General features: G+C 39.1%; 1 protein-coding gene across 1 annotated transcript in view; it reads right to left on the reverse strand.

The window, feature by feature from the left end:
* The window catches only part of LOC121925919 (deleted in malignant brain tumors 1 protein-like), a 123206-nt gene that overhangs the window by 104776 nt on the left and 2171 nt on the right, over positions 1-16259 (reverse strand). The window contains 7 exon segments of the mRNA XM_042458485.1: positions 217-535; positions 3200-3402; positions 4125-4275; positions 8240-8269; positions 10447-10740; positions 13898-13912; positions 15779-15850. Coding sequence (XP_042314419.1) covers positions 217-535; positions 3200-3402; positions 4125-4275; positions 8240-8269; positions 10447-10740; positions 13898-13912; positions 15779-15850 — 1084 coding nt within the window.

The following is a 16259-nucleotide window of genomic DNA, read 5'->3' on the forward strand; positions in this document are numbered from 1 at the left end:
GTTAGATATGAGAAAGTGTAAGTGCTTATAGATAGAAAATGGCTGCCTTATACAACTGTATTTTTCTCTCCTGTGTTGAAGATGATTGCTTTGTGTTTATTGTGTATTGTTTTCTTGTCACATAATCCACATGGAGAGCTATTGTTGTGGAGACGATATTATCAGAGAGACAATAACATAAATAAATAAACAGACACATGCAGGAAACAAAATCAGAAAATACCTGTACAGATGACACTGGCATCTTCACTGTGGGCACAGTTATGAGAATGCCACCCTAGGCTCCTGCAGTCCCACAGGTGAGACTCGTTTCCTCTACAGATCACATCATCAAGGAGGATAGATCCTGAGCCTTGACCAAAATGGGCATGTCTTGGAGCTGAAAAGGCTTCTCCACATCCAAGCTGCCTGCACACAACCTGGGCATCGGCCATGTCCCAGTAATCACCACAAACCGTTCCCCATTCTCCTTTGTAATAAAGTTCAACACGGCCCTCACATGTGTTCGATCCATTCATCAGTCTTAAGGACACGTCTTTGAAAGACAACAGGAAACAACTTGGTAAACAATGGTCTGTAGTTTAAAATACTGCTTTTCTGTTTAGCCATGGGAACTGCTGCAGAGACTAATAAAATTAAATATCCAGATGGGCTATTTTTTCTCATGGACATGGGTCCATTTTTAGATGCTGGCCTTGAACAATTTGGTGCATAAAAAGGGAAAAGGGAAAGGGAGGAGGAAAAGGAAATTTAGCAGCACTTTTAAGACAGTTTCAATTTTAGCATGAGCTTTCATGGATATCAATATACAGAATGCTATTAAAAGAGTATTCAGCATATTCATACAGTCGGAGGAATGGGAGAAAATGCAATAGGATCCAGAGAGATGTAAACTGCAATCTTCCTAATGTCCCTCTACACTCTACATTGTCCCTCTACATTTCAAATTCTACAATGATTCTCTATACTATTGGACAAATAGGACAGTCTCCAAGCAAGATGATAAATGAACATAAATCTGACTCAAGAAACAGCAATACCCAAAAATATCAGTCCCAGAGCATTTAAGCTTTCCTGGAGACACAATATGGGATTTACAAGTCAGAGTTCTCAAAGAAGGAAATTACAAAGGGAGAGTGGAAAGAGAAATCACTATATTGAACTATATTCATGAGTTTCAATCCATTAGCAAAGGTATGAACAAAGACAATGGTTCCATGACACTATCTATCTATCTATCTATCTATCTATCTATCTATCTATATTAATACATGAGCCCTCACAAGTGCACATACTGTATAACAAAAGAAATGTCCTCAGAGGTTTTGATCCCAAGGGAACTGACTTTTGATAAGCAGATGTATTGCATTCACACATTAATATTAACTGATCACTGTAAAGATCAGTATCACCTCACAACCTTTTGAAGATTTAGAGTGAGGGTCACAAGTTGTATCTTTCTGGATCATATTACATCCTGTCACTCCCACAACTGTATAAATATGCTGAATAACTTGAGGCTTTAATACCACTGTGTATTACATCTGAAGAATTGATTATTACATCTGAAGAACGGATATCCAAAAAAGCTTGTTCTAGACTACAAGGCTGGAATCCTGTTGGGGTGTTGTCAGCCTATAAGTGGATGTGCATCTGAAGAAAATAGAATTGCAAAGTTGCACAACGTTTCTACCCAGTAGATGGCTGTGTTACTTAACTACATAGCAAAACCTGCAAAGCAGAACTGATGCACAACAGGATTGAAGAAAATCAGGACTGATGCACTGTAATCCCTCATGCACTTTGGGTACTCTTCATGCACATCAGGCACCCGTACCAGTGTCCTGTTCCACATCTTCACAATTCAGTATTTGGGTTTCTTAGCACATCTGTTACTTAAGTCCACACAAATTTACATTGAATAAAAAGGTCCTACAGGATTGTTGCCAATGTCAGTCTGTTTCATCAGGAGGCCTTATCCTAGACAGGCTATGCCTTCTCTCCCTGCCCCCACAGCTGCATTCCTGGATGAATATCAACATGTTGGTTTATAAGCAATCAACATGGGGGAGGGATTCACCTTCTCAAGCACATAAAGAACAAGTGAGGGGATCATGGACAACCGCCATGCTCCACCAATACCTGTTCACCAGCCATGTAAAGGAACTGAAGTGTATGCATAGAATTTTTGTTGTCATAGAAGACATTTTGATTTATTCAGAATCCCTTTGTCCTATGCTGAAAAGCATGCTTGGAACCCATTGCTTGGCCTCCAGATTACAGCTGTGTGGCTCATAGGAACTGTGACAAGGAATTTTTGGTGCTGGGCATTGGAGGCAGCTCTGAAATTTGTGGTGATAACAGCAGAAAAGGCTAGTGATCTCTAAGAAGAGTCCTTGCAGGCTTTAAATGCCCTGTGGGCCAGATGATATCCATATCTACATTAAGCAATGAATTGTTTGGGTAGATAGATATTTCATTTCTGAATGGCAACACACTTAGCTTTCTAAAGGGCAGACTTACTTCAAAGTAGATTAAAGAAGGGCCAGCCCAAGACATTTTGCTGAGATAGCACACTTATCCCATAGACAGATGCCAACAAGTCTTGGAGCTGATTCCCCCCCCCCCCCCCCAAAGAACAGTATCTATGACTTAGTAATACAGACCACACTACATGGACAGCACAGCTCTGTCCTCAAAAATGTTAGTGCTACTCTTCCTATCATCTGCCACTGGAGGCAGCTAGTTCCTTCTGCCCTCGTTTGCTGCATACATGTTTGCAATATCTAAGTTTGGTGGGGTGCACCCTTCTACTTCAAATTTGCCATACCCAAACATAAATACCTAATACAGATACAGGCCTGAATCTTACCAGGTAGTTCCAACCAGTATAAACCCACTGAATCAATTATTTGATGGTGAGTCAAAAGAAAAGTTGATCCCATTAATTTAGTGGATCTATTCTGGTCAGAATTAACAATCAGATTAAGTCTAGAGATCACAGGTATCTTTTTAAACTCCATTTATAATGAATTTTATATCTTAAATTATTCATATATCTATTTATATGGAAGTGCTTTTATTGTATACTTTTAAAAATATAATTCCTTTTGTTAAGTGGTATTTAAATTGATGAAACAAATGAATAATGCATGATTTTGAATTATGTTCTCTTTGCTGAGACATTTGAGGTTCTTACCTTGAGGGATAGAAAAATAACGAGCTCGAAATCCAGTGCTTTGGTAACTAGTGTCACTTGTAAACACAACTGACATTGTGTTTGACTTAGAAATAAATGTTTGGTGGCCCCAAATGCAAATTCTTCCTAGTAAAGGAGCTACATAGGGTGGCCCATCATAGATTTCAACATAATCATAAGAGCAGAAGTTAAGTGGCTCCAGGCTGTAAATATAAAGTTAGAAACCACTAAATACTTTGGCCTAGCATGATAAAACATGTAAAATTAAAATCCTTTTAAAATGGGAAAACTCTGGAATATTACAAACCAGGATGGGGAAGAGTTGTAGTTCAGATTTTTTGGACTACAACTCCCACATTCCCCTACCATTGAGTATTCTGACGTATGGTTGTGGGAGTTGAGGTTCAAACCATCTGGACCAATGAAGGTTCAGCTGGACAGTACAGCAAATATTGAACCCATGTGTATTTTTTTTCTGTACAGGCATGGGAAGTTAGGAAGCAGCCTCATACTAATTCAGAACACTTGTCAGTCTACCCCAATATTCTCCATATTGACTGCCAGTGGTTCTTCAGGTTTTCAGAGACTTGACCTGGGACCCTTGGTGTGCACAGCAGGTTCTTTGCTAGGGAGAAACTCTTTCATGTAAGCCCCGACTAAGCTCTGTGGCATGCAAATAAATACCTTACTAACTAGTTCTACACTCAACTTATAAAGAGCATCTAGACATTTGCAATGAGCATTTGCAGTAGACACCATCCAGACAGTTGCAGAAGAAAATCATACACTAAAACATCAACTATTGCTGGCAAATTAAGGCTAATCTTAGAGCAAAGAGCGAGGAGGAGGCATGCAGGTAAGTAGGAATTAAAATCAGGTTAAAAATGACAAGAGGAAAAGAAATCTGAAAATATTTATCACTTACTCAAGATAGTCAAAGATGAGATTTATGTAGAAATCCCGCTCAGCATGGATTTCCCAAACACAGCGTACATTATTTGGGTATACAGCAGGATAGTTTGGACTAACGAAAAGTCCAGATGGATCATAGAGATGACCACCACAAAGAGAGAGCACTAAGAGTGCAACAAAAAGGTTAATCACATTTCAGAACAAGCGGCCACATTTACAGATATTTCTTCCTGACTTTGAGGATTCCCTTTGAAAGGTGCAGCAATAATAATAATAATAATAATAATAATAATAATAATAATAATAATAATAATCTTTAATTTATATCCTGCTTTTTGTTACCACAATCAAAGCGGCGTACAACCTTTTAAAAATGCAATATATACAATCCCCCCCTTTTATGTACTAACATAAAAGCTGCATGTTAGTACAAACAAATGAATGGGCTAATAAATTAAAATACATAGAACCTTGGTATCCTCTGGGGTTTGGTTCTAGGACCCCACCTTGGATAACAAAATCCATGGATGCTCAAGTCCCATTATGTACAATGACTGCATCGTATTCCTTATATGAAATGGCAAAATTAAAAGTTTGCTTTTTGGAGAGAGAGAGAGTGTGTGTGTGTGTGTGTGTGTTTTCAAACCATGGGGGGGGGGGTGAATCCATGAATAAGGAATTTGTGGATACAGAGCACCAAACATATTTTCTTATGTGGTGTGTTTGCACAATCAGCTAAGGTTCTCTATATATGTGGCAGAGGGAACCATATATACACAACAAGGAAATAACAGATATAACTCAAGCCGGGTTCCTCAAACAGCTTATTTGTGAAATGGTCCCCTGACATCAGGGATATATTTCAAATATAAGGTGCTTTATGACTACCACAATAAGTTCTGCTGAATATCTCTTCAAGGTGAATGTGTTATGAGCTAGGATTTGAAAATGAGAAGTACAGTACTGTTGTTATTAACAGCAGTTGTTATTAATATTGTTCCCTTACTAATTTGCAGCTTGAATGTTTATTAGATATGTATAATTAGAAGTTCGGGTGGTAAACCAACTCAGAGAAAATAAAGAGATACTGAATAAAACACACACCTAATCACAGCCAGCATGGCATGGTAATTTCAGTACAAGACTAGAATTCCAGAAGACAAGAGTTTTAATCCCCTGTCAGCTATGGAAACCCACTAGTTAATATTGGGCAAGCCCCACTCTCTCAGTCTTAAAGGAAGGCAATGGCAAACTTTGAACAAATCTTGCCATGAAACCCCTAAGAAAGGCTCAGTCACAGTGTCACAGGGACTGTGAAGAATAAAAGCATAGTGGAGAAAGAAATCAACAGAGATCCCATAGGTGAAGTGATAACAGGAGGAAAAGGGCTCAGATGTGGATAAGGGACCCAATGAAATATACAGAGAAAAGGATGTATAAAATAGCCAGCACTAGGTATTGATTCTAGCTTTCTAATGGTGTTGCTCACTAACCCAGAGATACCACACTGCTGCTGCTGAGATGTTAAAGTGAAAATCTGACAGACCCCAAACTGTCTGGTGCCCTGTAGGTTGTGGTACCAATAAGAAGTGATCAGGGAGAAGCAGTAATCAATGGGTATACCACATGTGCATGTTTTACTAAAATAGAACTGTATGACATGGTATTATGATAAGCACATGTATTATATATATATGATGATATATAAGATGTATATTTTACACTAACTGTATAATATGCATCCAGATGGAGTGCTTACATTAATAAATACATTAATCCTCATTGTAGAAATAAATAGTATAAAAATTAAGCTGCTATTATTCTCTTGAATCGTACAGCTCATTCATATTTGAGAATGAGTTCTTTTGCTGATCTCAATGCACAGACTACATCCATGTAAGCTCAGATCAACACAAAATCAGACTTTTAAGGACCTGAAGGTGCATACAGTCAGTTAAATAAAGAAACCTGACTCTTCTGTTTTATCTCTTGACAGGTGTTTTAAGAGAAGTGAGATGACAGAAGACACTACAGCTAATAAAATGTTAGTATAAGGTAGTCATGTATCCTACAGACTAACAGCAACTAAGCAGAAAAGGAAAAATCGTAATCACCTACTTTTAATGTAGTAACACAATAGACCCTTTGCCAAGCATTAATGGACGCAGTAATGAAACCAGAAACCAATTCTGTATGTCAACTGCAAACTCACCCATACCAGACATAGAAGGAACCCGTCCATGAATGACAATAGCAGAAGAACCCCTTAACCCCACCTTACCCAATAATGTATACAACAATACAGAATCACTTTGCCTAATGATAGGCCTGCATACAAGTCATGTTATACATACAACAGCCAATAAAAGATTGGTAGTTAACAAACATGAGTGATTCCTGCAGGTCTTTCATCCCTAAAACATATAATCTGTAACCTGAGCGCGGAAAGTTATTTTAAAGTAATTCATTCATATTATTCATACCATCTGGTCATTACAAATTTTAGAATGCAATTCAGCTTTACTCATTGCTTTTCCGTTACTTTCTTTAAAACATAAGTTTGACTAGAGAATGGAATAGTTTGAAAAATTGCTGCCAAAATGCTTCCAAACATTTTTTAAAATATTCTTTAAAAGTAACCAGTACTGATACTCACTGATATGTAACTTCTCTGCACCATCATTACAAAAAAGAGTGGCTTGTTATAGTAACAGCATTACTTCTAACTTAATACATCCAAGCCCTGCTTGTAAACAATAACTGTCTTTCATGGGGAAACAAGTGCAGTTAGGTAAAGGGGGAAAGTTAGTGATGGGTTTTTTTCCCTAGGGAAATGACTGGGAGCTATCGTATGTTCCACAACGATACCCTTACAACTGCATTTTCACAAGAAGCACTGCTACTGTGGTACAGGAAAAAACATTAATATGCTGACCAGGAAATGGGTAGGGAAACGGGGAAATGTACTAAGAGAACAGTATAGTTGTATTATATATAGAATAATATAGTTCTCAGAGAACTTGTTTTTTGGTTTCCTGCCCACAAAAAGGAGAAAGAAAGGACAAGAAAAAGGAAGTGGGCACACCTCACTTTGCAGAAGTTAGTTCTCTACCCACAGGAGTACACAGGAACATGACACACAATGAGGCCTTCACAGTCTCACTCAGGATCAGTCCACAACATTGGTCTTGCCTACTTCAAATCCCATATGGACCCAGACATACAGACCGGAAAGGATGGGATTCATGCAGCTCTACACTATTGAATCCAAATCAGGGGTTTCGTGATCAAGCAAGATTTCTGTTTCTTACCAGTTCATACTCTCCCCACCCCACACTACACCACAATACTGCTGATGATGACTATATAGTTTCCCCAATTTTTGGTTTTCCCAAATTGAAGTGGAAGAAAAGTATTGGAGACATTTGCCAAAGTCATATATAGAACCTACTATCCCTCAGTGAAGTATACGTTCCATGCTGGACATGTTTACATAATTGCACGTATTCACATCACTATGAAATTAAGAATCAATACATAAGCAGAACTACAAACTTTGTAGGCATCTGTATTTTTTATAAAAATTCTGTATAACATCAAACCATTATTCATATAATTTCTAATTTGAAATTCAGCAAAGACTTACTGGAGAGGGTATCAGAGCTGATCACTTAAAGAGGTTACAACTAACTTTATCTTGGGTTTGATTGTTCCAACATTTTTATGCTGTCTGACATTTACTTAAATCGTTAATCTTGCCATTTCCAAATAATTTAACCAAAATCAAGAAAATCTAGACCCATAGTAAATTATGTTGACTGGGTTCTTCCTACATTCCCAGCTAAACAAGATCCCCCAAACAAATCCTTTCTTGTCAATAGCATGAATTTCTCCAGTGCTGAGTATTGACAAATGCAAATGGTTCTCTGTTCAGGCCCTTCCACAGCAGCGAGTCTTGAAGCTGGAAGTGGCCAATATATCTTTGCATGGGAAACATGTTCAACCTCTGTTTACAAAAGACTTTTCAAATATTATAAATAACTACTGTCAATGAATGCAGAAGTACTGATGAGATTCCCAGTCTTTTATCATGTACATAAATAAACTATGTTTGAAAATTTTTATTACCTGGTCCTATTGAGGATGGTAGTTCAGAACCTGTCGGTGAGCAAACATGAGTTATTAGATAGCATTCAAAGACATAGATGTGTTAGTCTAGAATATCAGTATGCAAAGGGATCTTGTAGCACCTTTGAGACTAAGAGGCTGTACAGACATTCGCCCCTTTGACAACCAGATTGGGGCTGCAGCAACCACACGCTGCAGCCTCGACCTGGTCTTTCGAGGGCATGGAAAGCGCAATAGCTGCAGCACCACAGCTTTACGGTGCTTCTTCGGCAGTGCATCATGTGGACACAGTGCCAGAGGAGCACTGTGATGCTGCGCAATGTGTGGTGTAGTGAGCGGCGTCACATCACCCTGAGGGCAGAGCCGGGGCATGTGTCATATGGACGCTACACCCCGGTTCCACTCCCAACCCGGCCTTTAAGGCCAGTCTGCACAGGGCCTAAGAGAAAGAAGTTGTAGCAGTGCCTTTCATTGATTTAGTCTATTTGTCATGCATCTGAAGACATAGACTAATGGTCTATGAAAATTTATGCCACAACTTCTTTCCCTCAGTCTCAAGGATGCTATAAGATTTCTTATTAAATAGTAGATAGAGACACGGATGACACCGTGAATCTTTCCAAATGTCAGTATACTCACTCCAAAGAAAAATGTATTTTATCAAATACTTTGGTATCATATAATTTAAACCTAATACATATGGGCAAGAGGGTTTGACAGCCACTACAATGATACAGAATATTGGATATACCATCTGCAACTGTTACCTCTAATAATCCTCTTAGATCTAATCTCAAAGATGAAATCTAGGCTGCTTGACCTGCTGTTATTTTCTACTGACTTTATAATAGAAATGCTTAGATCCATTACTTCACTTCTTCAACAATGAAAACATATCAGCAATATTTTCCCTGCAATAATACCCAACTGCATCCCATAATCCACTTGAAAACAGCAAGGGTAAATTGCTTTTATTTATAATGGGATAATCTCCATAGATTACACAACCAAGTAGATTTCATAACTACTCTGAAGTTCTCACAGGTCATATTTCATCTTGAAATTGTCTGTGCAGAAATAGGAGAGGATTCATGGAATGGTTACAACACCCTTCCAAAAATAATCAATTGGATTGTAAAACCCATAGATCTGAGATCAATTCTTATTTGGAAATCAAAATGCATTAATTTGTATATTAATGCTGAGCTTTTTATTGTATAAGTGGTTTGCAAGTATTAAAAATTATCTATTAGTGCTGGTAGTCCTGAATCTATTAATACACAAACCTGAAGCATGAGCAAACATGAGGCATGTCACATATATTCTATCAGAGGTATCTGACTGAGCTGATACACTCTTTCAAAATATTAAAAATATTTTTCTTCTTCAAATCTTATTTTCTATATGCAGAGTAGTTTTGTTTTGTGTGGAGAGGTATTTGTCCAAATCAACTGCCAATCAGAAGAGGTTCATCCTGTCCAAGAAATTGATATCATAATCCGAGCTACACAATCAGTTCAATTATCCACACCTTAATTGACGCTTCTATAAAAGCAACCGCATTGTAATTTAGGGCATATATGGGAGAGAGTTGCTCCAGGTCCCCTGAGACAGTGGGCATGTCTAGCTAAGTGCACTCATTTATTTCTTGGGTTATAAGTGAACAGCTGTCATTACTCCAACAGGGAAAAGTTAAAGCCATGTGCATAAGGCCAGTGCACCTACAGATTCTGCAGTTCCTTTCTGCACTTTTGAGGTGGATGAACACATGAGCTTCACTGTTCCCAAATATTAGTAGATGGAATGGCTCATAGTTGTAAAGCAGGATCAGAAAATTCTGACTGTGGGTACTTGGTTGTGTAAGAACTAATTGAGCAAAATCCCCTTAAAAAGATCAGCTGGAATCTTAACTGTCTGATACATATATGAAACTGATTAAAAAGAAATATTGATTGTACCAACTGCAAGAATAATGTCCATGTTAATAATTTCAATAGTGGCAGCCCATGTGAAATCTGAATATTGTCAACAACAGACGTGGTAGAGCCTAATCTGCTTTAAAATACATGATTGCATGATTGAAATCCAAAATACCCCTTGAAAAGAAATGCCAAATTTCCTTTAACTCTTGTATCTCTAGGTTTCTACCCTTCAGTCTGTGATCAATGAGGACTTGGTCTTAAGAAACAGAAAATGCTTGATCATACCTGCACAAGTTACAGCAGCAAGTGTGTTGCCAATACATCCTCCTTCTTGAAAAGAGCATTGCCACAAGTAATCTTCATCACCATGACAGTCCACATTGCTCAAGTAAGGATAAACACTCCCAGGAAGCTCTGCTGTGGTATTAAGTGCCTGGCCACAGCCAAGCTGCCTGCAAACAACTCCAGCATCAATGGCGTGAAACTGTTCGCTGCAAACACCAGTCCAGCCACCAAAGTAGTAAACCTCAATATGACCAGAACAGTTGTTGGCACCACCTCTCAGCCGTACATAGATCTCTTTTAAAAGACATAGAGATAATCAGTTAATATACATCGCTTGAATTTTGAAAATTTGTTTTGATTTTTGTGTATCCAGAAATAACAATTAAAAGCATATTAACTAAGACCCGATACAGACGGGCAAAAAGTGCCATCCTGGGGCTGATTTAAGGGCTCGGGAGAGTGGAGCATCCCCAAGCTCCCAATCCTTACCATGCTCTCCCAGTGCCATTTTGGGATGTGCGCCTTTAGATGGTACACGTGCTGATAATGGTGCAGTGCAGAATGTACATCACCGCACCGCTCCAGGGCACTAATGGCACCTTGGCAGCAGCAGAAAAAGGAGCCGCATTTTGCAGCTCTTTTTTTCTGAGCACATTGTTGCCGCGACATGCGGTCGCCACGACAATGATGCAGGGAATAAAGGGGCGGCCTCTGTCTGCCCCTTTCCCCATCTGTCCAGCCCCTAAGTAAATGAAGAATTTACTTTAAAAGTTTTTAAAAATTGAATATTAAGAATATAAGAAGAGCTGTGTTGCCTCAGACCAAAGGCCTACTGAGTTCAGCATCCTATTCAGACAGTAACCAGTCAGTTGTCTAGGGGATGCCTTCAAGTAAGGCATGAGCAGAATAGCACCTACTAGCTTGCACTGCTCAGGAACCAACACACAATAAATCCATTATTCTATCCCACCCTCTATTAAAGCCAGCAAAATTGGCAACCATCACTACATATTGTAGTGGTGTGTTGCACAATTTAAGTACGTGTTGTGTGGAGAAATTCCTTAAATTTTCAATATTGGCTCTATGATAAATAAGTATGCCATATGTTAGCCAGTATAGCATAGTGGTCTAAGTGTTGAACTACACCTCCAGAGACAAGAATTCAATTCCCAGCTCAGCCATGAAACCCAAGCCATGATATTGGGCAAGTAACACACTATCATCCTCAGGGGAAAGCAATGGCAAGCCTCCTCTAAACAAATCTTGTTTGTTCCCAGTACATCCTCCTTCTTGAAAATCCCATAAGGTTGCCTTATCATAAGTCAGAAACAACTTATGCACCCAACAACAACAAGAAGACCTCTGTTCTTGAGTTCTGTCCCTTCCTCTGATATCTCTTTGGACTGAGGCAAGACTTTTTATTGCATTGAAACAATGATGGTGCTACCTCTCTATCCCACAAAGAGAAGCTAACTGGACAGGCTGTTGATCTTACTTCATCATTGTTGATGGGATAATGTCCTCTACAACACCTAATCCTCCAGCCAAGATTAGGTGGTCGAGGACCAGTTGTGTTGAGCATATCACTTTGTCCTTCAGTAAAGAAGAACAGAGAATGAATGAGAACAACTGGTAGGTTGCTCCTGCAAGCATCTCCAAACATCAGCCTCTCAGCCTGGCCTGGCTCATACAGTTATTGCAAGGATAAAATATGAAGGAGGAGTGCCATATACACCATCTTCACCTCACTAGAGGAAAGGTGCAATATAAATGTAAGATAGGGCCCGAACCGACAGGCCAAAATAAAGCTGCTTCGGGCCACTTTGGAAGTGTGCTGTTTAAATGACACGTGCATCCTAAGAGGACAGAAACCACACCAAAACCTAGCTCCAGTCCTAAGGACTGAAGCTCAGCTTTGGTGCAGCTTCTGGCCTCTTCAGATGCATGAGTCATTTAAACAGCATACCTCCAAAGTGGCCCGAAGCAGCTTTATTTTGGCCTGTCTGTTCAGGCCCAAAGATAGATAGATTAGATAGATAGATAGATAGATAGATAGATAGATAGATAGATAGATAGGCCCTGTACATATGGGCCCTCTGTGATGCCCTTATCATGTGCTAGGGTTGCGTCGGAGCACACGCCCCGCAACCCTAGCACGTGATAAGGGCGTAATAATGGCAGTGCCCTGTAAACACGGGCACCACCATTGTTATGTAAGCATCATGTGGCATCCGCATGGTGCGGCATGGCACGTACATAACGAGTGCATCAGTGGTGCACTTGTTACACCACTCTTGCGACATAAAAAGAACCCTCTTTTCACAGTTTCTTTTTCCACTGGAGGGAAATCGCACGGTTTGGCAGCTGCGGCTTCCCTCTGGTGGAAAAAGAGCCACTGACAGGCCGACGTTTTTCGGCAGTCTGTACCGCACCATAGATAGATAGATAAGTAATATACCCACTGTCCCATTTAAGCTATCAAAACCTTTTCTGGCCAAAATTATATCTAGGAATCTAGAGATGCATGTACACTGAAAAAATAATGCAGTTTGACACCACTTTAACTGCCATGGTTCCATCCTAAAGAATTCTAGGAGCTGTAGTCTTCTGAAACACCAGCATTCCTGGGAAGACAAGGCTAAAGACCTTGTTAAACAAATTTCAGGATTCCATAGGATGGAACTGCAGCACTTAAAATGATGTCAAACTACATTATTTCTACAGTGTAGGTGCACCCTAAGGCAGTTTTTCTCAACTGGGTGCCCTCCAGACATTTTGGAATGTATTTCCATAGTCCTTAACCACTGCACATGTTAGCTGGGCCTTGTGAGATTAGCCATCCAAAACTCTAGCAGGACACTAGGGATCTTATTGCTTGGGCAAATAAGCTGTCCTACCTCTTCCAGCTTCAATTCTGGACCCAAGATGCCCCTGGATGTTATCATAGCCAAATTGCCACCAATCTAGCTGCAGTGCTGATGCCTGGATGCATCCTGGATCAAAGCCTCGCTCAGCTGGCCAATTTTTTAAGTTGGAAGCTCTCTGACTTCAAAAAAGTGTGGGCTGAGTGAGGCTTTGACCCAGGATATATCCAGGCGGCAGCATTGCAGCTAGATCAGTGGCGATTTAGCTATGATAACATTTGGGGGCATTCCAGATCCAGAATTGAAGCCAGAAGAGGTAAGCCATTTTATTTGGCCAAGCAATAAGCTCCTAGGTTGGTAAGATATCATTTAGATGCCGCTCCCCCTCGGCCCAGTTCAACCATAATGGAGTTCTCAAAGAATTAATGAAAGGAGTTAACTAAAACCATTTTGGACAACGTATAACACAACCTGCAGCAGTATTCCTACTCAATGTTTCCTTCAAACTCCCCAAAATTTAAAAACCATTTCAACTTGTGTTTTCCTAAATCACCTAACTGGGACAATTTATATGTTAATAGACTCACCATCTGCTATTATAGCTGAAAAGCAAACAAAGAACAAAATTAATTAACAGCAGTTATCTATATTCAAAAATGCTTCCTCTTTTACTGTTCAAAATTGATCAGAGTATCTTATTTGCTTGTACTTATTTAGATATTGTTATGAATATATGAAACTTTAATATTGAAAAACTTATTATATTATATAACTATATAAAACTATAGTAATATAATAGGTTTTTCATATAGTTTCATATAGTTATATAATAGGTTTTTGCAATATTAAAATCTGGAAGGAGGCACCTTGAGTTACATTTAGAAGACACTGCAAAAATAATCCTGGCTCAATGCCAGGGAATTCTGGGAACTGTAGTTTTGTGAGATATTTAGCCTTCTCTGTCAGAGAGCTTTGGCGCCACAATAAAGTACAGTTCTCGGGATTCCTTAGCATTGAGCCAGGGCACTAAAAGTGTTTTCAAACTGATTTACTTCTGCAGTGTATTTCGGACCCTGGTCATCCTTAAAATTCCCAGACTTAAGTCCCATTGCTTCCAGTGGTTCTACTCTAAGCATTACTAAATCTGGATCCAATCCTTTGTTTACACAAACATTTACTTCAATTGAGCAAACACACTTTAAATATTTAGCATTTTCCTCCTCTATTGCTCATTCTGAAGAAGTAGTCCTGATGCTACTATCTGAGGTGGGAATATTACTCTTCAGTGGTTTTACATTCTTAGTTCTGTACATTCTTAATTTAAAGAAGAGAAGATTATTTCCTCTTTAAACAGTCAGGTGCATTCAACAATACAGGTAGCAGTGGTGTAGCTAGCCTTTGGCATCTGGCTCATGTCCAGGGCTGCACAGATGATGGGGCCACAGCTATTGTGTGGGCATGGGCAGAGTGGTCAAGTGGTAAAAGGTTGTGATAGCCACAATAAGGAAAATCTGTTGACCATAACCACATAGAACAATGGTCATCTTGATGGAGCCATTAAGTTTTATGGCACTGGAATAAAGGACAAGATATAGATGACTTTCACATTACAAGCAGTGCAACCCTCCCACTTTTCAAAGAACAACAGCAGTTTCAGGTGGAACTACTGAAGTGGAGAAAGGGTGAGAGAGATGGGATACTAAGCCAGTCACTCCTTTACCATTCATTAGTTTTGCACTCCAAATCAACCCTCTAAGTTTTTCCCCTTGTTGGGGTTCTTGTTTCTTTAAAACAAGATCTAAGCCACACATAGGTGCTCTAGTGGTATAGCTCTAGGGCAAGTGCTCTGGAAATTTTTACCATAGCAGTTCTGGGAGACTTTCTGGAAAACTATTAGACATGAAGCGCCCCCCTCCCCAGACACACAGAGGATATTCTCATTTTAGATTTCGTTAAGAGTAAGAAGAGTTTGAGGGGTGACATGAATGAGTGGCCAACTGCATCCCTTTGGCTCTGGGTGAAACATCTTATTAGACAGAACAATAGGGTAATGCTAACACCACACATTAGTCTGACATAGACATGTTACTTTCACATGGCCTTCTAGTGAACGTGTAACTTCAGTGAGTGTGTGAGAACGTAGATTAAACAGCAGTGCATGAAATTTTATGCCATGATAAAAATGTAACTATAAGTTAAAAACTGCAATAGACTAACATGGATACACACATGTCCTCTCTTTATAATCTAGAACAGTGATTCTTAACCTTTGGATCAAGAAAAGTCTTGGACTTTAGTTTTCCAAAGCCTGAGGCACCATTGCCAGTGGTCAGGAATTCTGATGCACAGAAATCCAAAAACCTCTGCTCTGCCCAGTGTTCAGGATCACTGCTCTCGAACCTCCATACATAACATTTAAAATCCTATGATAATTTTAAAAGGCAAAGCAACAATAAGAAAATTCTTACTAGTAGGGATAGTTGTGGTAGTGGTAGTGGTAGCTGTAGTTGTAGTTGTAGTTGTGGTGATGAGGTCAGCATCTGTGGTAGAATTGGAAAACAGCATTTTGAAAACAATTCATTCAAATAAAAGATGAAATAGATTGCATTAAACAAGATGAACAATTTAGTTGGCTGCACCTACATAACATGAAATTAGTGCTGCGGGATTTAATAACATTCATGATTTACATTACATTTACAGGTTTATATTCACCATGGTTCACATTTACCAAGAGATTATGGCCTAAATCTAAAGTATAAACAATTGTATAAATTGCTGAATGGTAAATCAACACTTATGCAAATCTATGCAAATTCGCAAATCTATAGATCTACTCTAGCAATTGGCTTTAGGCCTATGACTACATACCTGGGAGTAACATCCATGGAATATTTCAAATATACATGTATAAAATTCTGCTATTAAGTTCATAAACTGATCAAGCTC

Source organism: Sceloporus undulatus, chromosome 3 (genome assembly GCF_019175285.1).
Source record: "Sceloporus undulatus isolate JIND9_A2432 ecotype Alabama chromosome 3, SceUnd_v1.1, whole genome shotgun sequence".
Classification (NCBI taxonomy): domain Eukaryota; kingdom Metazoa; phylum Chordata; class Lepidosauria; order Squamata; family Phrynosomatidae; genus Sceloporus; species Sceloporus undulatus.